General features: G+C 38.4%; 1 protein-coding gene across 2 annotated transcripts; it reads left to right on the forward strand.

Annotated features, from left to right (window-relative positions):
• Positions 1 to 616: 616 nt before the first annotated feature.
• On the forward strand, positions 617 to 21605 carry BMT2 (base methyltransferase of 25S rRNA 2 homolog). Of its 2 annotated transcripts, none has more exons than XM_060777653.2 (5): positions 617 to 857; positions 14109 to 14250; positions 15424 to 15588; positions 17352 to 17466; positions 18205 to 21605. In XM_060777653.2, exons 1-5 carry the CDS (start codon positions 704 to 706, stop codon positions 18832 to 18834), a joined length of 1206 nt encoding a protein of 401 aa, XP_060633636.2. In that variant the 5' UTR covers positions 617 to 703; the 3' UTR covers positions 18835 to 21605. The 2 variants fall into 2 exon arrangements, with proteins under 2 accessions (XP_060633636.2, XP_060633637.2); XM_060777654.2 differs by lacking the exon at positions 617 to 857 and adding an exon at positions 1021 to 1122.
• The last annotated feature ends 2174 nt before the right edge of the window (positions 21606 to 23779 follow it).

A 23779-nucleotide genomic window follows, 5' to 3' on the forward strand; every position in this document is an offset into this window, starting at 1 on the left:
AATCATTCTTGTTGCCATAATCTTGGGTGTTTTTTTTTATGTTTAGCTGCAACCCGGCTTTTGCGCTTTCTTCTTTCACCTTGATTAGAAGGCTCCTCAGCTCCTCCTCGCTTTCGGCCATCAGAGTGGTGTCATCTGCATATCTGAGGTTGTTAATGTTTCTTCCAGCAATTTTCACCCCAGCTTTGCATTCGTCAAGCCCCGCACATCGCATGATGTGTTCTGCATACACTGTTAAAAAGGTTGGGTGAGAGTATGCGGTCGCTTCTAGTGTGAGAGAATTGGCCGTCTGCAAGGACGTTGCCCAGGGGACGCCCGGATGTTTTGATGCTTTACCATCCTTGTGGGAGGCTTCTCTCATGTCCCCTGATAATTGAACAAGTTGGAGGCCCAAACAGCTGGAGGGCCGCAGTTTGAGGATGCCTAGTGTAGTGTTTCCCAAACTCTGGGCTTCCAATTGCTTTGGACTCCACTTCCCATAATCCCTGATCATTGCCCAAGGCGGCTGAGGCTTCTGGGAGTTGAAGTCTACCAAAAACAAAGGAAAGGTAATGGCGGTCAGTCCTGTTCTAAAAGAAACCACACTTCCCAGCATGCGCCGGGAGCTGGGGCGCGTCACGTGACCGTCTCCGGCTGCGAACTTTCCCCCTGGAGTTCCGCGGCCGCCGCCCCCTTCCCGAGAGAGGAGCCGGGAGAGCGGGCGATGGAGCTTCAGGCGGGGGCTTCCAGGGACGACGTCTCGGCCTCCGTCCCGGCCCGGCCTCCGCCCCGGGAGCGAGAGAGGAAGCTGCAGCAGGAGAAGCTCTCCGGGGTGGTGAAGAGCGTCCACCGGCGCCTCCGCAAGAAGTACCGCGAAGGTGGGCTTAGGCCTCTCTCCCCTCAGAGAAGAAGGGGGAGGGGCGCCTCTCAGGCCTGGCCTGGGCCAAACGGGGCCCGGCTTCTCCCTCGGCGAGAGAGAGGCCTGTGCGGGAGGGAGGGCAGCCTGGGGCACCGCCCCCTTCCTTCTCGGCCTCCAGCCCCGGGTGCAAATGCAGGGGGAGGAAGGGAAGGAGAAGGCTTGGGCTCCAGGGCCAAAGAAAGGGACAGTCCGCCGTCTGGCCCGTTGAAATTGGATGCCTGGAGGTAGGTAGGTCGGTAGGTCGCCCTTGGGGCTGCCACAGGTTGAGCTTCCCTCATCTCAAAGGCTTGGGAGAATAAAGGGTTTGGGATTTGTTTTTCTTCATATTTTTGGCTTTGAATATTACCTATATGTCAGGCCCATATGGGCAAACTTCAGCCCTCCAGGTGTTTTGGACTTCAACTCCCACAATTCCTAACAGCAGGTAGGCTGTTAGGAATTGTGGGAGTTGAAGTCCAAAACACCTGGAGGGCCGAAGTTTGACCATGCCTGCTATATGCAAAGGCAGGCATTCCAAAACATAAACACACATACAGGCAGTCACCAAGTATGTAAGTCGGAACAGGTATGTTTTTGAAGTGTAACGCCAGCCAACTCTATATTTAATGGATGTGTGTGTATCAGTGGTTCCCAGCCTTTTTTTTTTTTTACCAGTGACCATTCTCCAACATTAGTATCAAAAGGGTTACGAATCAGTTTTTGTTCAACTTTAGATTCGGTGCGGATTCAGAAAATTGCATTGGCTAGACCACATCAGCTCTAGTTTCTGATACAGAATATATGCCACGGTCAGCAACAGGGAAGGAGTGGCAGATGGTGTGAAAAGAGGAGAAATAAAATTTAAAAATGTATAAATAAAATAAATAGGAAGAAGGCTTGCAGGCCAGATTTTTGTCCTCGTGGTCCACTGGTGGTCTGCGGTCCCCAGGTTAAGAACCACTGATAGATAGATAGATAGATAGATAGATAGATAGATAGATAGATAGATAGACAGACAGATAGACAGATAGACACACATACACATACACACACACACACACATGTACCTTACTGGATTAAATCTAGACTTGGAGATGAGACCCTAAACTGAAATCTATATACACAGTTTATATACACAGCCTGCAAATTTTAATCCAATATGCTAAATAATTTATATACATGTACATAATATGATATCTTAGAGATGCAATTTACATTTCTACATTCCTCTCAACTGAGGAGAAAGGAAAACACCACACCCCATTTTAGTGCCAAAGTCCTAATCTTCACTACCACAAGTGGTTTTCAACAGGATATTTTGATAAAACCCAAGTCTAAGCCAAAATCCATATACTCTTCATACACATAGCTTGAGAATTTGCTTATACATAATGTTTTGAATAATTTACATAGGCATATATGTACACAGTGAGATATTTCGGAGATCAGAACCAAGTCTAAACTAACATCCATATACACAAAATAATGTACAAAATAACTTAAATAATTTACATAGACATATATGTATGTGATGAGATACATTGAATCCAAGTCTCATATTTATGTTTCATATGCATCTTATAGACATAGGTAATTTTATGTGCAATGTTTTTAATATTTTCATGCATAAAACAAAGCCTAAGTATATTGAACCATCAGAAAGCAAAGGTGTCACTACCTCTGACATCTGTGTTCTTAACTTTTGGTGTAATTGGGAATTCTGGATAAAGGATGCGCAACCTATCCTTCTAGATGAGAGAAAGGTGTCTCTCTCCTACACTTCACATTCTATATGCCTCTAAGTTGAGAGAAAAGGAAAAAGTTTAAAAGGCTATGGAGGATTTCACATGGTTACAAAAATGGGAAGTAATTTACTCCGTTGGGAAAATAGTTGGACATTCTGCCATGAATGTAGTTGCAAGGAAGGTGTTGGGCAAGAGTGTTAAGAATAAAAGAAAGTACAGGCAGTCCCCATGTTATGAACAAGATAGGTTCTCTAGGTTTGTTTTTAAGTTAAATTTGTATGTAAGTCGGAACAAGTACAATTTTGAAGTGTAACTCCAGTCTTACACACACATACACAAGATTTGGGTAGCATAGAAAAGGATTAACAGGATTGGTGAGAAAGCTTTGGTGGAGACACCGTTATCCCTAGATAACTCTTCCAGGAGTGAATTTCCCTTCTGGGGGGTAGATTTCTCTCACTTTCTGTTGTCTCACTTCCATTCTTAACTATGAGTGGTTTGTAAGTCAGATGTTTGTAACTTGGGGGCTGCCTGTAATCAACTCCATCTCCCCAACTCCAAAGGTGATAGAAGAACTGAGGGTTCCAAGTTCCATGAAAGGTATTATTAGCACAGGTACATATTTTGGGTGCCATTGGGTTTGGAGGTGCACTTCCGTTAATCTTCCTGTTGTAAAAGTCCACTTGTTAAAAAAGAGTTTTGAATTATCCTGCACCATGACCCTAACCTAAACCTACTGTCTTCCCAGCCGTTCCATCAGGCTACAGCGTGCATAGAAAATTTCAATCTCAGGTTTGAAGAGTGAAGCCAGACAGAAAGATTCATACTCTTACTTACTTACTTAGGCGATTGCTCGTTGTTTGAGTAGGATGATTCTCCAGGGTCTGTGTGCAGTGTGCGGTGGGTCCATAGGTGACTCTGCAGCCCTATTCTTTATTTGCACCTTGGTTTCCAGATGGAAGGCGGTCCCAATTGGGGTTGACTTGATGTGTCTTCCTCATGGCACGTTTCTCTCTTTCGCCCTCCATTCGTGCCTCTTCAAATTCTACAGCACTGCTGGTCACAGCTAATCTCCAGCTTAAGGGTCAGGGCTTCCCAGTTCTCAGTGTCTATGCCAGAGTTTTTAAGGTTGGTTTTGAGCCCATCTTTAAATCTCTTTTCCTGTCCACCAACATTCCGTTTTCCGTGTATTGTTGAAGGCTTTCATGGCTGGAATCACTAGGTTTTTGTAGGTTTTTTCGGGCTATAGGGCCATGTTCTAGAGGCATTTCTCCTGACATTTCGCCTGCATCTATGGCAAGCCTCCTCAGAGGTAGTGAGGTCTGTTGGAAATAGGAAAATGGGTTATATATCTGTGGAATGACTGGGGTGGGGCAAAGAGCTCTCTGCTGAAGCTAGGTGTGAATGTTTCAGCTGACCACCTTCATTAGCATTTGAAGGCCTGTCTGAGCCTGGGAAAATGTTCTGTTGAGAGGTGTTAAGATGTGCCTGGTTGTTTCCTCTCTGCTGTTTTGCTGTTGTAATTTTAGAGTTTTTTGATACTGATAGCCAGATTTTGTTCATTTTCATGGTCTCCTCCTTTTGAAATTGTCCACATGCTTGTGGATTTCAATGGCTTCTCTGTGTAATCTGACATGGTGGTTGTTGGAGTGGTCCAGCATTCCGTTTTCCATTCTTGAGTTCAGAGTAGAGCAACTGCTTTGGGAGACGGTGGTTGGGCGCTCGGACAACATGGCCGGTCCAACGGAGTTGATGGTGGAGGACCATCGCTTCAATGCTGGTAGTCTTTGCTTCTTCCAGAATGCTGACATTATCTGCTTGTCTTTCCAAGAGATTTTCAGGATTTTCCTGAGGCAGCATTGATGGAATCGTTCCAGGAGTTGCATGTGACATCTGTAGACAGTCCACATTTCTCAGGCATATAGCAGGGTTGGGAGGACAATAGCTTTATAAACAAGCACTGTGGTATCCCTACGGATGTCCCTGTCCTCAAACACTCCCTGCTTTATTCAGAAAAAGGCTGCACTCCCAGAGCTCAGGCAGTGTTGTATTTCGGTGTCGATGCTGACTTTGGTGGAGAGGTGGCTGCCAAGGTAGTGGAAATGGTCAACATTTTCTAATGTTACAGCATTAAGCTATATCTCTGGTATTGGAGAGGGATTGGCTGGTAACTGCTGGAAGAGCACTTTGGTTTTCTCTATGTTCAATGCAAACCGAGCTTCTCGTATGCTTCTGCGAAGGTGTTTAGAGTGGCTTGTAGGTCTTCTTCTGAATGCGCACAGACGACGTTGTCATCAGCATACTGGAGTTTTATAACAGATGTTATTGAAACCTTGGTTTTTGCTTTCAGTCTTCTGAAATTAAATAGCTTGCAGTCTGTCCGATAGATGATTTCCACTCCTGTGGGAAGCTTCCCATCAACAAGATGAAGTATCATAGCGATGAAGATGGAGAATAAATTTGGGGCAATAACACATCCCTGTTTGACATATGATTCCACCTTAAATGGGTCGCTTTGGGAGCCATTGCTGTCCAAGACTGTTGCCATCATGAAGGAGCCGCAGGATGTTCACAAATTTGTTAGGGCACCAATTTTTTTGGAGGATGGTCCAGAGAGCTCTGCGATTCACTGTGTCAAATGCCTTTGCAAGCTCAATGAATGCCATGTACAGAGGTTGATTTTGTTCCCTGCATTTTTCTTGGGACTGCCGTGCAGTGAAGATCATGTCCACTGTTCCTCTAGAGGGGCAGAAGCCTACTCTTAAGACCACTTCTAAAACTTTTTTTAAGGCAGCCACTTGTATAGGATTACATGAAACTGCAAGTTAAGACCTAACTTAGGTCTTACCTACAGTGCCATATAATGGAATTTGAAACTGCATAATACTGTCAATGTAAGCCTGTATAATGCTTGACTGTGGTTGGAAATGGGATCTTGAATTTTGGAAATTTTGAATGCTTAGTTTAGGCATTCCTCACTCTTGATACTGTCATTTCTCATTAGTCCTTTGACCTTTCAAAACTTCTGTGTCCTACTTATCCACCCTATTGATAACTGTATTTTGAAACAAACACTATGTGCTAAAAAATACCCTTTCACTTGTTGGATTTTTCCCAGGCATATTGGAACAGACAATTGTGAAACGGCTAGTTTAATTTCTTCTAAACTAAATCCTAATACCAAAATAATTGTTCTCATATTCTAGAAAATTTAAAAATAGAGATTTCAAGAAAAAAAATGTTGCATGACTCCTCTCCAAAATGCTGAGGACAACTATGGTCATTGTATTTGCATTTTATATCTCTCGTGTCAAATACATGTGTGAAAGGCCAAAAAGAGTTTGTATAACCTATTTGCTGTAAACTACTGAGCTCACTAAAACAACTTATTGATCTTCATGCCTTTCAAGTCACAGACATCTTCTCCGGGGACTTCTGAATCAAGAGGATTTACTAAGACAAATGTACACATTATCTGATAGTATATATTTTGCATAACATGCAAGATTGCTTTAGTAACCTCATTGATTAAATCTACAGGCAATGAGTTCTGCAGTTCAAAATATCGGAGGTCTTATATTGTTTCTGGTGCCCATTCTTCAGACCTTCCCTTTAATTCTCCATATTATTTTATTTATTTGTTAGTGATATATTCTGTACAATTTGGATAAAACAATAAAAATACACTAGAGTCTCACTTATCCTACCTTCGCTCATCCAACGTTCTGTATTATCCAACACAGTCTGCCTTCCATCCGGATGCATAGCTGTTTCAATGCATTGTGATGTTTCGGTGCTAAATGTGTAAATACAGTAATTACTATATAACGTTACTGTGTATTGAACTATTCTTACTATCGACTTGTTGTAAAACATGGTGCTTAATTTATTTTTGTTTTTTTTTAAGTACCGGTAATTTGACATTTAATGGGCTTTTCCTTAATCCCTCCTTATTATCCAATAATTTCATTTACCCAAAATGCTGCCAGCCCATTTATGTTAGATAAGCAAGACTCTACTGTAGTTGCATTTTAGGGTACAGTAGAATCTCGCTTATCCAACATAAACAGGCCATCAGAACATTGGATAAGTGAAATGTTGGATAATAAGGAGAAATATACATGGTAACATTATGTAGTAATCACTGTATTTACGAATTTAGCACCAAAACAGACAAGGGTTCTTTCTTTCTCCCATCCTGGACATTATTCTACAGGTAAATATACACTCCACTTCCCTCACCTGTGGATCCGTGCGGGAGACAGATTGCATTGGATAATACAGAACATTGGATAAGTGAGGGTTGGATAAGCGAGATTCTACTGTATTTGGCAATAGCATCTACAAATGAACTAGATGGTTCTGTACTGCAGTCTTTTCAAACATTTGCTTCAAAAGTAAACCGTCTTGAATTTACTGGAATTTCTTTTCTGTAAATGAGTGCTGGATTACTGTGGAGTCTTGTATGAATCTTCATAGTATTTATCTGAGTGTAAGTTTGTGTACATACCAAAATGTGTCAGTAATATTTTGCATGCACAGTTTCTGCAGAGGTGCTATATTAATAGAAACGTGTGTTATACATTTCAGGGCATTAATTGATTTAAAAATACTCAAAAGAATTACTCAAATTAAACTTTGAAATTTTGAAATCCTCATTGATTACTGAATGAAGCTTAGTGTTCTCATTTCCTCTTTTTCTTCCCTTGTCCTTCCTCCTTTCTTTTCCATTTTCTATGAATTGTGGATGGGATTTGCCAGACTTAGCTCTTTGAAATCCAGAAAAAGGGGTGTGGCATCCACAATAAAACTGCTGAAATTATTTCCAGTGTATTAAATATACTGTCTTGGTATCTGAGACTTTTCTTACAGATGTTTGTTTAATCCATACACGCATGCACTTAAAACCAATCACTTGGTGCCACTGTATCTATAAGATGAATCCCTAGTGTTTTTTTAATCTTTGTCCTGGAGCTGTAATGTAATCCTGTAGGTCCCTGTTAAACTGATGGGAAAACCTAACATACTGTTTTTTTAACAAATGCTCAGTCTAATTCAAGTAAGACTTTCAGCTTGACCTGCCTGGAGCAGAACAAAGAAATGGAAAACTTTCAGCACATAGTTACTGAAAGTAGAACCTTTCCCTATTGGAAGGATTTGAGAAAAAGGGCCTCAGGTCAGAGCTAGATTTCTTGCTTTTAATTCTGTGCTTACACATCTTTGCTGGTTTGCACTGTTCATCTCTTGTTCAGCAAGTGGGAGTTGAATATGTACAGCTTTGTTGCTGGGAGAACTACATATCAGTGCTCTACAGCTTAAGTTATGTTTTAAAATTGTTGAAATATGTAGCTTTTTCAGTGAAAAAATCAGGGGAAATTTGTTCTTTGCTGCCTTATGGAAGTGAAAAACGTGGTAATCCTGCAATCTAATCCTAATTAGTTTGTGACAGTGTGTTTTGAGGCATGGCTGTCAATACATTGGCTTTGTAGCAGTGTTATATATTTGGGACACTTCTGTCATTAGTGCTGGTAATGCAGGTTTTGGCATTGAGATGTTAGATTTGTTTTCCGTATTCATTATGAAGACACGGTTGAGTTATATATTTCTGATATTTTTGGCTAGCAAATATCTTGGAAATTTGGAAACTGATGTTTGACTAAATGGCTGTTTTTGTCGGTCCTTTTTTTCAGTAATGTGTTATTGCCAACATAGGGCTGTAAGGAGGAGATCTAGAGATGAATGAACCAATAGTTTTCTATGTAGCAGGGGAGTATTTTGTTTAGTCACCAGATGTTTTCAATCACTATTCAACACCTTACCAAATCCTCTGGCATGCGCAGAAAACTTGAGGCGAGAGCAGGAATTGGTCTGTCACTTTTGTGGTGAGTTTTGATGCCAAGAAGTGATGTGAGTTGCTCCTTGTGTTTTCGTGTCTTTGGAGCCTGGTATGAAGTGAGAAACTTGTGTATCAAGATCTCTGCAGGGACCGGATAATATGGATCTCAGTGTTAGCAAGAAGTAGGTGTAATTGGAAGAAAAGGAAAGATCATTACCGCTGGAGCCTTTGCTTGGGGTTCGTAATATAGCTTGCAGATTTCTCTCCCAACAGATGTAGTCATATCTTTTTTTTAACAAGATTTTTTCCAGTCTGTATTTCTATTTTCTTTATGGACTTCCTATTTTAGCTTCATTTAAACTTTTTACTGCAAATGAGATGTGTGCACTTCAAAGTTTGTATTAAATTTCTCATATCTGACCCACCTACAAAGTACGTAGAAAACTTGGTAATTTTTCACTCAAAAGGACAAGGAAAGAGAAGCTTCAGAGATACCAAATTAGCAATGATGTGATTTGCCTGAAATTTTTGCTGCAAAAAACTAGAAAATGTGATGTAAATTTAAGGTGTTGTATAAATATCTGAAAACTGTCCCGGTAGTTAGAAGTAGCTGAACTGAAAAATACTTGATTAAGAATAGAAGGAACCACCAAGGTACATAATGTGGTCTAAAAACTACTTTGAGACAAATTTAGAGCTTTAATTTAAAGCTATTTTTATTGAAATATTTATAAATACCAAAAGACAGGACAACTCAAAAGCTTCAATTTCCATCAGATTATTTATATTTTAAGGAAGGAAATGAAGACAGAAAGAACTGTTCACATTAATTTTAACGTGTTTGAAGAGCTGTGCTTAAAAATGTAGTTATTCTGGTTTTATTTAATACTATTGTATCCATTTGTTACCCAATTGTAATATTTTAATAATAGCGATCTCTAAACCGTAAAAAAGAGAAGTTCAGTGTGTCTAACAAGTTGCATGTGAAAAGAAACAACTAGAGTCCATGAACTTTGTATTAAGTATAAAAAACATTTTGAACTTTTTATTGGCCATTTCTTCCAAAATGTTTCATGAGTAACATTGTTTTCACCACCTCCACTTTCCTTTTTATTTCCATTTTGGTGATGAAAATTATAGTTCTGAGCGGGAGGGGATGTTAACATACTGGATCTAGCAAAACCTAGACACATAATTACAAATCTACTAATTCAGTTTACTTTGAGATGCTGAAATACAAACATAGTTCCTTTCTTAATTTCGGCTAGCATATGAGACAACATAATCAGACAAAAATTAAAGTGGAAAGTTGAAGATATATCCATAAATCAGAATGCAGCCTGGTATTTTCAGATTGACATCTGCCTCCTTGGTCAAGTAGATACAGAAAATACTCGTTTTTAGGGTAAAAGATGGAATTTTACTCATATTAAGCTAAATCTAATTGATATTAACAACCTTTAGCGAATCCATTGATTCAATGGAGTTTAAACGATAACATACCAAGATCCAGTAGTCTGTTATAGTTGGGACCAATGGTTGCACTTAGTCCATTAAAATATTATTTATTAACTTTGTTATGGGATTAATGGAGGGTATATTTTCTACCCCACTTTCATATCAGTGATTCTGTTATACTGAATAGAATTGTGCTGTATGTGGTACTTAAGAGAGAAGCTTGCCAAGTGCTTTATTTATAGGTGGTCAACTTGTGTTTTGATAGAAGCTGCAGTGCTTTATCCAATGTTCTAATAGGCATCTTTGTATCCACCTACCTCTATTTCTAAGTAGCCCCTCTATTTTTAAGTAGAGTATATGATTGCATGGTCAAAATTGAAAAGTTGGAGATAGTGTGTTGCTTGCGCTGCCCCTTCATCTGGAGGCAAGGGAAAAACAACTTGCCCAAGATTTGTGAGGCACAAGCGTTTTTTAAATGTTTAAAATCCCTTGTCAAAAGGAAGGGCAACAGTGTCATTTGTCATGCTTGGCATTATATGTAGGCAGAGCTCAGGTAAAACCTGTTCGGAATGCTCTTCTATAATACTTGTTTATGTTTCTTATGTTACATCCATTTGCAAACCTCTGCATATATGAAAAATGGAATGTGACTTTCCTTCCGGAACAGAAGTAATCTTGAACAAGTATGTCTTTATGCCAAATGGCTATGACACATACTTGTTCTTATTTTCAAAGCATTTTTGAGAGGATTTCTTACAAAGTAATACGGCTTATTTAAAAAATCTGAACCTAAACAAACCAAATGTGCTAGCTGTAAAAATACTAGATATAAACGTATCTCTTTAATTTTATACAATCTATAAATTGCAGAATAATATTAGCTAATTCCAAGGGGGGAAAGAATATATTTCGTGAGGAGTACATTTTGTAGAATTTTATGTCTTTTAAAAATCTTCTTTATGACTGTGACCTTCTAGTCAATAAAAGTTATTTGAATTACCTTTTCTTGTAAACTCTTTTAAAATCCCCATGGTATAGTAAAAGCTGCATAGTCTCCTGCAAATGGACCTTTTTTAATTAAAACAAGAATCTCAGAGATTTCCTTAATTACAAAACAGTTTTATAAAGAAAAACATTTTGTATAACAGAGGCTATCAGTGAGCTAAAACCAAGTGTGTGCCTGTAAGGCTGTCTGACCTAAGAATAATAGCATTTTTATATCAGATTAATGGCCTGTTTGTTATAAATTATTTGATAGTGGTAAAGCATATACATATGGAAATCTACAAGCAGAAAGAAACACTCCTGCCTTCCCCCTCCCCCCAAGTGTTGTTGAGAGACTTGCTGAATAGCCTCTATAAATGTGCCTAATCTCATTTGAAAGGTGACTCAGTTGATATCCATCGCCACATTAAATAGTTTACTCACAAACTAGCAAGAGTGGTCTGATTCAGATGTTTACGAACTGATTGTTTTGAAGCAAAGATTGGCTTTTCCATTAAGAAGATACAAAAAAGTCAAATGGCCTACTAGTTAATCTTTGTGGACTATAGAGTTGCTTCTTTCTAATCTTTTGTTTCTGTTAAGGAAAATCTCTACATTGTTAACTTTCTTGCAAAATTGCGAAATTATTTATAGTGGCTGACAAACCAACACGAGTTGCCAACGTAGTTCTGCATGTAACAACTAATATTCTGAAACCGGATGCAGGCAACTGTGGTACCAATATTCATTCAGTATCTATAAACTAGATAATATTCTATTGAGTAAAAATAAAAGTTAGAATGATAAATTGTGGAGAGCTTGATTAGAAAGCTCTTAAGAAAATGGCAGTGGCTCACTTGGAGAAAAGGATAATAAGAGAAGTGAGTCATTAGTTTGTATTTTTAAAATAGCAGAAAGATAATACCAGATCTTTTCAGACCAAGCCCTGTTGGCCAATAGATTAAAGCAGTTGGAAAGTTAGGATAACTTCCAGATAGCCATGGCCATTGAAAAAAGCCAAGGCAAATAAGTTGCGGAATTGTAGTCCATAGTGAACAGCTGGGCAGGCATCTCTCACAAAATTAATTATGTAAACATTCTGTTTTTAGTGAGCAGCTCCAGTTCAACATTAGTTTGTTTTTTTAAAAAGCTTACAGTACTGTAATGGGAGCCCTCAATGGCACAATGGGTTAAACTCTTGTGCTGGCAGGACTGAAGACCAACAGGTCACAGGTTCAAATCTGGGGAGAGCGCGGGTGAGCTCCCTCTGTCAGCTCTGGCTCCCCATGCGGGGACATGAGAGAAGCCTCCCACAAGGATGGTAAAACATCAAAACATCTGGGCGTCCCCTGTGCAACGTCCTTGCAGACGGCCAATTCTCCCACACCAGAAGCGACTTGCCGTTTCTCAAGTTGCTCCTGACATGAAAAAAGTACTATAGTCAGAACTGTGTGCATAGAAAACTTCAGATTATCCACTTGTGGCAACCTCAAGAATTTCGTATGTCTTTTTCGAGAAGGGAATACTTAGGAATGGCTTTGCGAGTTTCTTCCTCTTACCTGGTATTCCTTGGCAATCTCCCATCTAACTACTAACTAGAGCTGTTCCTACTTTGTTCCCAAGATGGGATCTGGGGCATTTAGGCCATTGAGCTTACCTTGTCTTCACATTGAAGGTATTGACTAGATGACCCAATAAGGTCATTTGTACTTTATTATTCTGTGAAGATACAATGAAGCATAAGCACAATATATATCCTGCCAACTACTTCTGTGTTATGAGAAATTGAAGTTGTTGTTACAGTTATTATATTACAAGAATTAACACAGAGAAGTTGTTCCAACTTCGCGTTATGTCCCAAATGGATGTACTCACGTATTGGGTTTACATTCCCTTAAAGTTATCAAAACATTCATATGACATGTGGATACTAATGTATATGGCTTTATATTGCACTATACAATGTTTTAATGTTTAAATTCATCCCTTAAGGTGCTTAACTACTTACCTGTGCTTCCTTGACCTGTCCCTAATTGTTACCACAGCAAAAAAAAAAAAAAACCGATTTAAGGAAGCAGCGATGGAAAAAAGGCAGTTGGGAGTGTGTGTATAAAATGGGAATTAATTCCAGGTGCAGATGGCTTAGATTCAGATATGTTCAGTTGCCAAAGGGGAAAAAAGACCGTGCTTGCAAACAAATAGCAGACTTGTAGCTTTCCATTTTGTGCAACATTAAGTGGTTACTGAACATGATCTGATTAGAGAACATCTATCAGTAATTTTGAATGGATTACACAGCTTTCCATTGTTGTTTCATCAGCGTGGTTAAAAGACTCAGGAAACAGTGGTTAAAGTAAACTTCAGCCTTCAACAGTAAAAGGCTTGTCTTATTAGTAATCTGATATGATAGTTTGTTTGCTGAGCCAGAAAAACAGCTACAAAATTTCCATTGAGTGTTGAAGGTCTAACTGAAGACATAGTAGGGAAGAGTATGAGTGAATTACCTCTGCTGCTAAATTTGTTCATTTCAGCAGAATTTGTGCACAGGATGTGTATGCTTTTTTAACATGAGATTGAAACAAAGTACTTCACCAGGTAATGTCCTCTGAGCTAAGTTCTCAAGCTAGTCTGAAAGCAACACGTTTTGGGAAAGTGTAGGGTTCTGTGCTTTAGATATTGGTTAGTATAACTGTACTGCTTGTTCCTTTCTTTTACTTGAAATTGGTGTATTTTGCCTATTGTGCCTATTGGTCTAAGCAACTTTCTTAAAAGCTCAAAGACAATATATTGAGGGCATAAAATCTGTGGGATACATGCCTGTCAAGAAATGCTCTGAAGCAATTGTTTGAAAGAATGTTCATGTTTTTCAAAAATTATTGTAATAAAATTGTTTGTATATAACACTTTTCATTGAGTGAGGGTATGATGATTATACAATTTCTTCCAGAATTCAGCATCTCTTTATTCAATCTTTGAGTGGAATTTCAGTATTTAATATATCTTTTTATATGACTAGATGCATTTTGGGATATTATACGCACTTCCTAGAAATCCAAGTGCCTGTCTTTGGTTAGTTGGTTTCTGTTACTCTAATATTGGTACCTCCCTCTCTGTGACGAACATTTGCACATAGGGTTTTGTTGCTTCACCTTTTAATAACTATTCATCTTCTACTCATATCTTTGTTTCATTTCTGTGTGCATTTTAGTGGGAGACTTTGATAAAATCTGGCGTGAACATTGTGAGGACGAGGAAACTTTGTGCGAATACGCTGAAGCAATGAAAAACTTGGCAGATAATCACTGGACTAAAGCCAGCGAAGGAGAGGGCCGTATTGAGTGGTGCTGCAGGTAAGGCTTTGCATGGTCTACCTCAATGGTTCCCAAGCTTTTTTTGACCAGGAACCACTCTCCAACATTAGTACCAAAAGGGTTACGAATCAGTTTTTGGTCAACTAGATTTGGTTTGGTTATTTGGGGTACTGATTCAGAAAATTGCATTGGATAGACCACATCGGTTCTAGTTTCTTATACACAACATATGCCATCCAGTAGTCACCATCTGCTTGCCCACAGAAAACCATATTTAATAAGCCTCGGCACTATAAGAGGGTTTTGTGAGACCAGTTGCTCTAGTTGCAACGGTGTAGTAACATTGAGGCCATGGACCATATTTGCAGACCACTGGTCTAGCTAATGAGAGCACAAAACTTTTTGTAGCATTTTCAAACCTCTGCAGGAGAACAGTTTGTGAAGTTGTGGTTGCTTTGGGTTTATTTGTGTGTAATTGCTTACAGATTTTGGGTATCAGCATCTCGGATTTGTAGCAGTCTTTACATTTAAGCAGTTAGCAGGGGGCATACACCTGGGGGGGTGTCAAGGGTTATGAAAGGTATTTGCTACCAAACATCCTTTTTAAACCACATGACTGGCATCAACTGAACTGTGGATTAAGACCAGGCATTGCAGACATATGGGGATTAAAAGAAGTTTTAGTCTGTTCCAGTTACACAAATAGCTCATTCTTGTTTCTAGAGCAGATGTTGCCAGTGGTGATGCAGTTCTGACATCTGTAGATTATACTAGACTGCTCTGTGCAGTAACATGAAGCCCATGGGCTTGACCTATACAAGCAGATTAAAGTACTTGTGTTTCGAATGGCTGGTTCTACATTTGTCAGGTGGAATAGAGAGTTGAAGGAGAGCCTAGTATAAGCGGAAGCTTGATTGAGAAAACATTGTGGAAGATAAAGACTAAGGAAGTAAATTGAATGTGGGAAGGAAGCGGAAATGGTGGGTTTTATAGAATTCTACAATGCAGTCCATTTCATTGCATCTTAATGAGTTGCACTGGAGAAACAGATAATAGAATACTCCCTGAGACATCATCATTAATGATGTGATGAAAGTAAGTTATTTTAAATAAATAAAGGAATAATTACAATATGTTTCAAGTTATATAATAATGAAGTGCCTCATGACAGTATGACAAAAGCGTTTGTGAATTGTCTTGCCTTTTTTGAAGCGTATCACGGGAGTATTTTCAAAATGGTGGAAAACGGAAAGCTCTGGAAAAAGATGAGAAAAGAGGAATCTTTACAAGCAAAGTTATTCCAAACACAGGCATTCACCCAACTCCAAAAACTGAAAATTCTTCAGAAAATTCAAATCATGCTTCTATAATGGATGAGTAAGTATATAATAGAGGTCAGATAATGATTTCAGATGTGGTTGTGGGGAGATAGTGTTCTTAAAATTTCATAGTGTAAATATAGTCAGTGAAGGAAGTAAACGTCAGATTTTATCATTAAAATCAGCAGGCTATAAAATGCTTCACTTTGGCTTAATTGAGCTAATTTATCGTGAATATTTATGCTACATTCTCATTCTAATTATGGGTGCAACATACTGCAGAGGATTTAAAATGTTACAGAAAAGGGACAATTGGATTTTAAAAGTATAGGAGTTTTAAGAAAGTTTATGAAAATGTTAATTTTAATTAACATCTAATGTCATGTAATAGATTTACTTTATGTGTAGTCATGTCAACTAGAAGTGACATAACTTAGAAAATCATGTTTTTTTAAAAAAAATAATGGTTCATTCAGTTAGATCATATATGGATATGAACTAACCCAAAGTTCATTAGAGTGGACAAGAGCAAAAGGGACAGTGCTCTCCCAAAGCAGACAAGGCCAGAGAGGCCCAGAGGTTGTTCCCATGAAAACCCTGTATTTTCATGCTAGTGCTCCCTCTGGCTCTAGCTCTTAACTCAAAATGCTGTTTTTGTGTGAAAGCAAAACCCGGGGAAAGTGGCAGTCCTTAACTCAAAATGTTCTTTATTTGGGACACTATTAAGTTGAGGTTTCACTGTATGTAGGTAAAGTCGGAGTATAACTAATGTTTAGCACTTAGAGGTCAGGAATTACTGTTCAATAACTGATATTTAAAATTACTGTAATATATAGTAACTTAACTAACTTGAAAGGAAAAGTCGTAGATCATCTAAGTGTGATATTAGCTGACCATGTTGTTACTGGAATGCTGTATTTCCAAGTGATGCCTCGAGGTTCTTGAAACAATGTTTGAAACAAACTAAGGGACACATTTTATTTATTTATTTATTTCACAGTTTTCTATACCGAACTTCTCAACCTCATTGAGGGACTCAGCCCGGTTTCCAGCCATAAAAAAACATATACACTCATTAAAATATCATATATCACAATTACAAAAACAACTTTAAAAACACTATATATAAAACTACAGTGGTCAGTCGTCCTATTAAGATGGATCTACATCAACTTCCATCCAGGGTCCTCATTCATCGAAGGCCTGACTCCACAGCCACGTCTTCACCCGTTTCCTAAATGTTAGGATGGATGGGGTGGTTCTGGCCTCCAGAGGGAGAGAGTTCCAAAGTCGCGGGGCCACCACCGAGAAGGCCCTGTCCCTCGTCCCCACCAGCCGCACTTGCGAGGCCGGTGGGACCGAGAGCAGGGCCTCTCCAGATGATCTTAGTAGTCTTGATGGTACGTAGGGGAGAATATGTTCGGAGAGGTAAACAGGGCCGGAGTCGTACAGGGAGTTACTTTATAGTGGTGGAGAAGAATAGTGTAGCTAGCTATTTATTGACACTTTCAGACATAGCCACCTCTAAAAATGCATGTTGGAAAGAACTTGTTGCAAGTTGCTCTACAAGACTTAGGAAAGCTCCACTTAACCCAAACCACTGGGGGCCATCTGTTGCTTTTAAATGTAATCTTATGCTTTTATTTGAACCCATATGGACCCCCAAAATGTGGGAAGTTGAAAAGAAGGAGGAAGACATGTGCGTGTTGTCAGTAATTAATTTTTAAACGACAAATCATTACTTGAAGCAACATTTGAGATTTAAAAATATTTCATAGCTTTTTGTCAATGTGGTCTGACATTCAATTTCTCTCTATCTAGATTGCTGCATCCTTCAGGAAAGATCAGATTACTTGATGTTGGCAGCTGTTTCAACCCATTTTTGAAGTTTGAAGAATTTTTGACTGTTGGCATTGATATTGTTCCTGCTGTTGAGGTATGGAAATTGTGAGGAGAGGTAAATAAATCCTAAAATATGTACCATTATTCACTTACTCACTCGCAATACTCGTTATTTATACTGAGTTGAGGTATTTTTATAATCATTATAATTTCCCAGCGATAATACCAAAAGAGTAAAACTAATAATGATTATAATAGTGGAGTTTCTTAAAAATGGTTATAACTTTTCCTGTGGTACAGGTAAACTTGTAAACTGGCTTTGAATAGTAAGACTGTAGCCGAACCTAAATTGTCACTGATCTGACCAATGTTGTAGCCTATTTATTCTCACTTTGGTCAACATTTTGCATTAATCAAGTGTTTTTACCATTTTTTTTTTGTATTTCTCAAATATTTATAATTATTTAAAATGCAAAGTATTCTTCAGGTTATGGTCATGTTGTATAATTAGTTGGTTTATTTAAAAAATACTTTAATTTAACCATCTTTCATGGGTGGGGATGATAAATGAAAATAACTGGGGAAAGAGCAGTTGGTCATCACCATTTTAGAAAGCATTTCTTCGATGGAATGCCTATTCTAGATGGTTGCCTGCTAGCAATCATGTGCCTTAACGAAAAGTAATACATGCTATCTATAAAATTTAAAAGGCTATCCAAATGGAAATTGAATTAATTGTATTTAATTGGGTTCTAACTTTACTTGAAACAATGTTTTAATAGATCCAGATGGTACCCTTAGAGTCTTTTACTATCTCTGTTTCTTCCTTTAGACGGTCTACAAATGTGACTTCTTAAACCTTCAGATTCAGCAGCCTCTTCAGCTTGCACAGGATGCCATCAATGCTTTTTTGAAGCAGCTGAAAAATCCCATTGATTGTCTGCCTGGAGAGTTATTTCATGTTATAGTCTTCTCCCTCCTCCTTTCTTACTTCCCTTCGCCCTATCAACGGTGGATATGTTGCAAAAAGGCCCATGAACTCCTTGCCTTAAATGGATTGCTACTCATTATAACTCCTGATTCATCCCATCAGAATCGCCATGCTATGATGATGAAAAGCTGGAAAATTGCTATCGAATCCTTGGGTTTTAAACGTTTCAAGTACTCCAAGCTCTCTCACATGCATCTAATGGCATTTAGAAAGATATCTCTCAAAACAACTAGTGACTTGGTGAGCAGGAACTACCCAGGAATGTTGTACATCCCCCAGGATTTCAACAGTATAGAAGAGGAGGAATTTTCTAATAATTCCTGCTATATCCGGTCAGATGCTGAAGATGAACAACTTGCATATAGTTTCATGGAGCTCCCAGACGCTCCTTATGACTCAGACTCAGGGGAGAGCCAGGCCAGCTCTATTCCTTTCTATGAGCTAGAAGACCCTATACTGCTTCTAACTTAGTGTAACTGTTGAAATCTTGAAGCCCAAGCTCCATTTACTGTAAAACTAATCTTGCTAAACTGACATCTGCTCTGCACATAAAACATTTGTGGAAAGGAAGTACAAAAAGATTTCAGAAAACTGTCACTATTTTTTTCTACTTCTGAATTTTAAAATTTATTCTTGTATTGAAAATTTGAAGCGTGTGTGTTATGCAGAATGGCTCATGTGATCGCATGAACAAGGTTTACTTTAGTATTTGTATCAGTAAAATATTACAGAAAGGTACTATTTATCCTTCCCTCCAGTGCTGTGAAGCTGTGATTCTGAAATATATACCAGTGTATCTTGATTTGATTTTTTTATTTTCTGCATTGCTTGAGATTCATGCTAGTATTTCTCAGTTGTTTGAGCATAAGCGATAATATGCACTGGTGATGTCTAAGAAAAAGACTTAGCTTTTGACTTGAACAAACAACATATAGAAAGAACAGAGTTTAGTGTGAATTGATCTTGATCTGGTGAAATGAAAATATCTGCTTAATATAACTTGTCAGTAAATGTGCAACTGGAACATTTTGTAGGATACCATCCTCTCTGTCCTTGGGATAATACATAACATGCAGGTTTAACTAGCTCTCTGCCCCCACTTCTGATAGAATATTACAATATTCTGACATTTCATATTGTACCATTTTACAAAACATTATGCAGTAAAGTGTTCAAGTAGGAAATGTGAACTTTCAAAATTCTTGCATTAAATGATATTGACAAAATTTTGATAATCCTGATATTGTAGACATTAATATTTTTCTTTGCAATGTGTCCATCAACTGTAAGTGAAAATAATTCATTTTGGAGGGCTTTCTAGAGGCTAATCTGCATATATTTTTAAAAGATATTTGGAATCAAAAGAGTTAGTTTCTTTGGTAGTAATTTTAAAAGTACGTTATGTTCACAACTCTTATGCTGAAACAATCCCCTTTTAACCAAGTTTGCTTTACTTCCTGCACTAACTCTTCTCAGCTGCATCATATTTTTAACTGTAAGAATTGCATTCTAATGCTTCAATCCAACACTTGATAGGAAAGTGATTTTGTATTATTATTATTATAAGGGTGTAAAACCATTTGTCAAGTATTGGCATGAAGCATTTCTATTTGCCTGACTCTGGGTTTCGGCCAGTACATATTCTGTAGTTTCAAAAAGATAGTGTTAACATTAGGCAGACAGTTATGTAGCCAAGTGCCATTTTAGGAATATCACTACACAGCTTGAAAGGTAGAGAGGGGAGTGTGGTTTCTTTATGAAATACATGCAATTCTCACACTCCAACCAAAACTTTGCACTAAGGTTTCACAGTTGACTTCTGCATTTGCTTTTTGCATAATGTGCTAGGTAGTTCATATATAGAAATAGTCATAAATTGTGATGTCGCTTTGTATGGAAGCATTTTCTTTAAGCTCTTTCCTGCAACCGATCTTTAAAAAGCCCAAGAATGTCCTAATTTCATTTTCAAGCAGTAACCCCATTAAACTTTTTTCATAATGCGACATCTAAGTATTTCTTGGAATAGCAGCCTCAACTTGTCATAATTCTTGGGCCACAATAGCATGCTCTTCTCTCTCTTTATTGCTGATAGGTCAGTGAACCTTCAATCTAAATGATGAGATTTAGAAATACTATCTTGCTGATTCTCCATCTGGTCAGTTACTTTTCTATGGCTTTCTTCTCAAGGGTAGTTTTTTACTGCAAAATTGAGGACGGCTGCTGAAATGAAATGAAACTACTGTTGCTGGAAACCAGTATCAGCTTGAGAAATATCCTGTCCCTTCTCAATATGCATCAGAGAATCGGCCAATGAAAAGTTGCATACCAAAGTTTCTTGAGTTATCCCTTATCTATATTGAATTCAATGTTAGAATATGAACTTTTAAAAAAGAAATATTAGTCAGCAGCTTCCAGCCTCTAGGCAAAATTTGACAACTCATTTGTATTCAAGCTAAGGTGGACTTTGGATTAACTACATCTCATAACAGTAGTTGATAGTTTTGACATATCACATTCTAGTGGATTTTCAGAAGCCCTTGAACAAAACAAGTTGCTGACCAAGCAAATTGAAGTTTTCCTACATCTCATGCTTAATATTTTTCATAACTAGATTTTGAAAAGCTTCCTAGTTTTTTTAGTTCTTGCAGTAGTTAAAAACTTGTTGGTGCTGTCCTTTCAATTGTATAATACTGGTTATACTTCTCTAAAATGTGCATGATGTGCTGTTTATTAGCAAAAAGTCCTAAGAACTCCTTAGCACAATGCACTTCTGTTATATTGTATGTATTAATGTCACTGTTTTCCTCATTCATGCACACAATGGAATCTGGGTCATGGTGTATGTAGATGAAATTGAATGGTAGAAGTTGGCCAATAATAACGGATGGCTTGGTGACAATGTTATGGGTGTTTCATTAGAAAAAAAGAGCTTTGATTATTGTTGTTGTTTCGGTACCCTAATGTAGATACATCTTTCAAAATGATGTTTTTTTCCTGGAAGTGATAGTTGTTGGTATGGTGATTTTTTTAAGCCATTGCTTTGCTTCTTTTGAGAAATTGTCACGGGGGTTCACTAGAAATGCAGCTTTCAGGATGCCTATACAGATCTGGAAGACTTCTTGAGATTCTAATGGAAAAGAAAATATCCAGATCTGTGGGAAGAAAGCGTGCCACCAAACTTTGCATTTGTTTTTTCCTTCTGTTCTGTGAGAGAGTGCATTAAAAGAAAAAGTGTAAACAGATTTCTAAGTGTGGTTGATGCATTCCCAGTTTCACCAACTTGACATTTTGCTATCAAGACAACACAAATTGTAATTACTGCCTTGTTGCAAAACTGAAGGAATGGTAGAATATTTTGATATAGAAACCAGATTTTACACAGTCACAAAAGCAATTGTTGACTAATGAAAACATGCTTTATATATAGAAACATAATACCTAGTGCTCATCCTGCAATTTTCTCCAAATAATCACAAAAATATGCATTAGGGAATATTTAAACACCTTGCTCTGTAGTAAGAGAAAATGTCCAAAGCATCTCAGTAGTTGAGTCAGCCTTAGGGCCCTTCCACACAGCCCTATATCTCAGAATATCAAGACAGGAAATTCTACATCTGCTTGGAACTGGGTTATCTGAGTCCACACTGCCATATATTCCAGTTCAAATCAGAGTTCCATCCTATGAAATCCTGGAGTTTGTCGTTTGGTGAGGCACTGGAGCTGTCATCTTGAGAATTATAAATATCGCTCCTTAAACTGCCAGGCTTAGGACTTCAGAGGCCAGAACCATCACAATTAAAGTAGAATAATAATTTATGTCATTTACAAGTATAATATCAATACTCGCTGTAAATTAAGCCGGATTACATAAATTATAGCTGCTCTAGCTTTTCAAAGAATATTGAGGTGTTAAGGACTTCTATGTTTGCACAAACTTGGCTTTGTGTTCTGACAAAGCAGCTTCCATTGCTCTTTTTCAAACACATTGGAGGGGAACCCAGTTGTCACAGTGACATAATTAAAACTATGAGAATTGTATGTTTAGTTAGCATACCAATGCAACCTACTTCTCATTTTATCATTTACATTTCTGCTTCCAGTACTGGAACCTTTGGCAGGTAATATAAGGGTGTGGCTTGCTAGTCTTAACTGTTCTGGAACAACATGTGGTTCAGTTCTTTATGTAGCTTTCCACACCTTGCCACTGTATTCACGCTGGCATTTTTTCCTCTGTCCAAAACTGGTTGGAGGTAGGGAATCCTATGCATCATTATGTATTAACCTGATGTGGTACATACACTCCTCTTCAATTGTTGCCATGTGCCTTCGAATTTCTGATTTATGGCAACACAAAAGTGAACCCATCATGAGGGTTGCTTGGTAAGATTTGTACACAGGGTGTTGCTTTTGTCTCCCTCTGAAGTTGAGAGCGACTTGTCCTAGGTCAGCCAATTGGCTTCCATGACTGTGTGGGACTATGAACCCTGGTCTCCAGGATCATAATCTAACATTTAAAGCACTAACTTAAGATGGCTCTCCTTGTTCGATTACTTGGATATAAATCCCATTGTATATAGTAGGGCATGTATCTGATTAAGGTGCAATCCTAATCTTTACCTAGAAAATTAAATGAATAGGATGTATTGATATTCACTCCCAAGATTTAAGGGCCCTTGGGTATCATCACCACAATGACACTCTTAGGGCTCTTCTACACAGCCATATAATCCAGAATATCAAGACAGAAAATCCCCCAATATCTGCTTTGAACTGGGTTATCTGAGTCCACACTGCTATATATCCCAGTAATACCCTTCCCTCCAATGAGCAGTTGGGCTTTATTTCCTGGATTGGTTGGATATTCTAGCAGTCCAAGGCACTCTCAGAACTTTCCTCCAACACCACAATTCAAAAGCTTCTATCTTCCTTCACTTAGCCTTCCCTCTGTTTGTTTGCTTTGTTCCATTAGAAATGTAATATAATTGACTGGCTGCCCTGACACGTATGTTACTACGGGGAATACTATTGCTTTTACTATGTGGATCTTCGTTGCCAGTGTGAATATCAAGGCATAATAACCCACAATATCTGCTTTGAACTGGGTTATCTGAGGCCCCTTCCACACAGCTGAATAAAATCCCACATTTTCTGCTTTGAACTGGAATACATGGCAGTGTGGATTCAGATAACTCAGGTCCCTGGCAATAGTATGACAGCTGGAACCCTATGCGCAATGTGGGTATGAATTTGGGGAACACGTGCGCGAGTGAGCCCACAGTCCTATATCCCAGAATATCAAGGCAGGAAATCCCACATCTGTGTGTGGATTCTGATAACTCAGTTCAAAGCAGATATTGTGGGATTTTCTGCCTGGATATTGGATTATATGGCTGTATGGAAGGGCCCTTAGTCCACA

The sequence above is a fragment of the Anolis sagrei genome, chromosome 5 (genome assembly GCF_037176765.1).
Source record: "Anolis sagrei isolate rAnoSag1 chromosome 5, rAnoSag1.mat, whole genome shotgun sequence".
In the NCBI taxonomy this organism is placed as follows: domain Eukaryota; kingdom Metazoa; phylum Chordata; class Lepidosauria; order Squamata; family Dactyloidae; genus Anolis; species Anolis sagrei.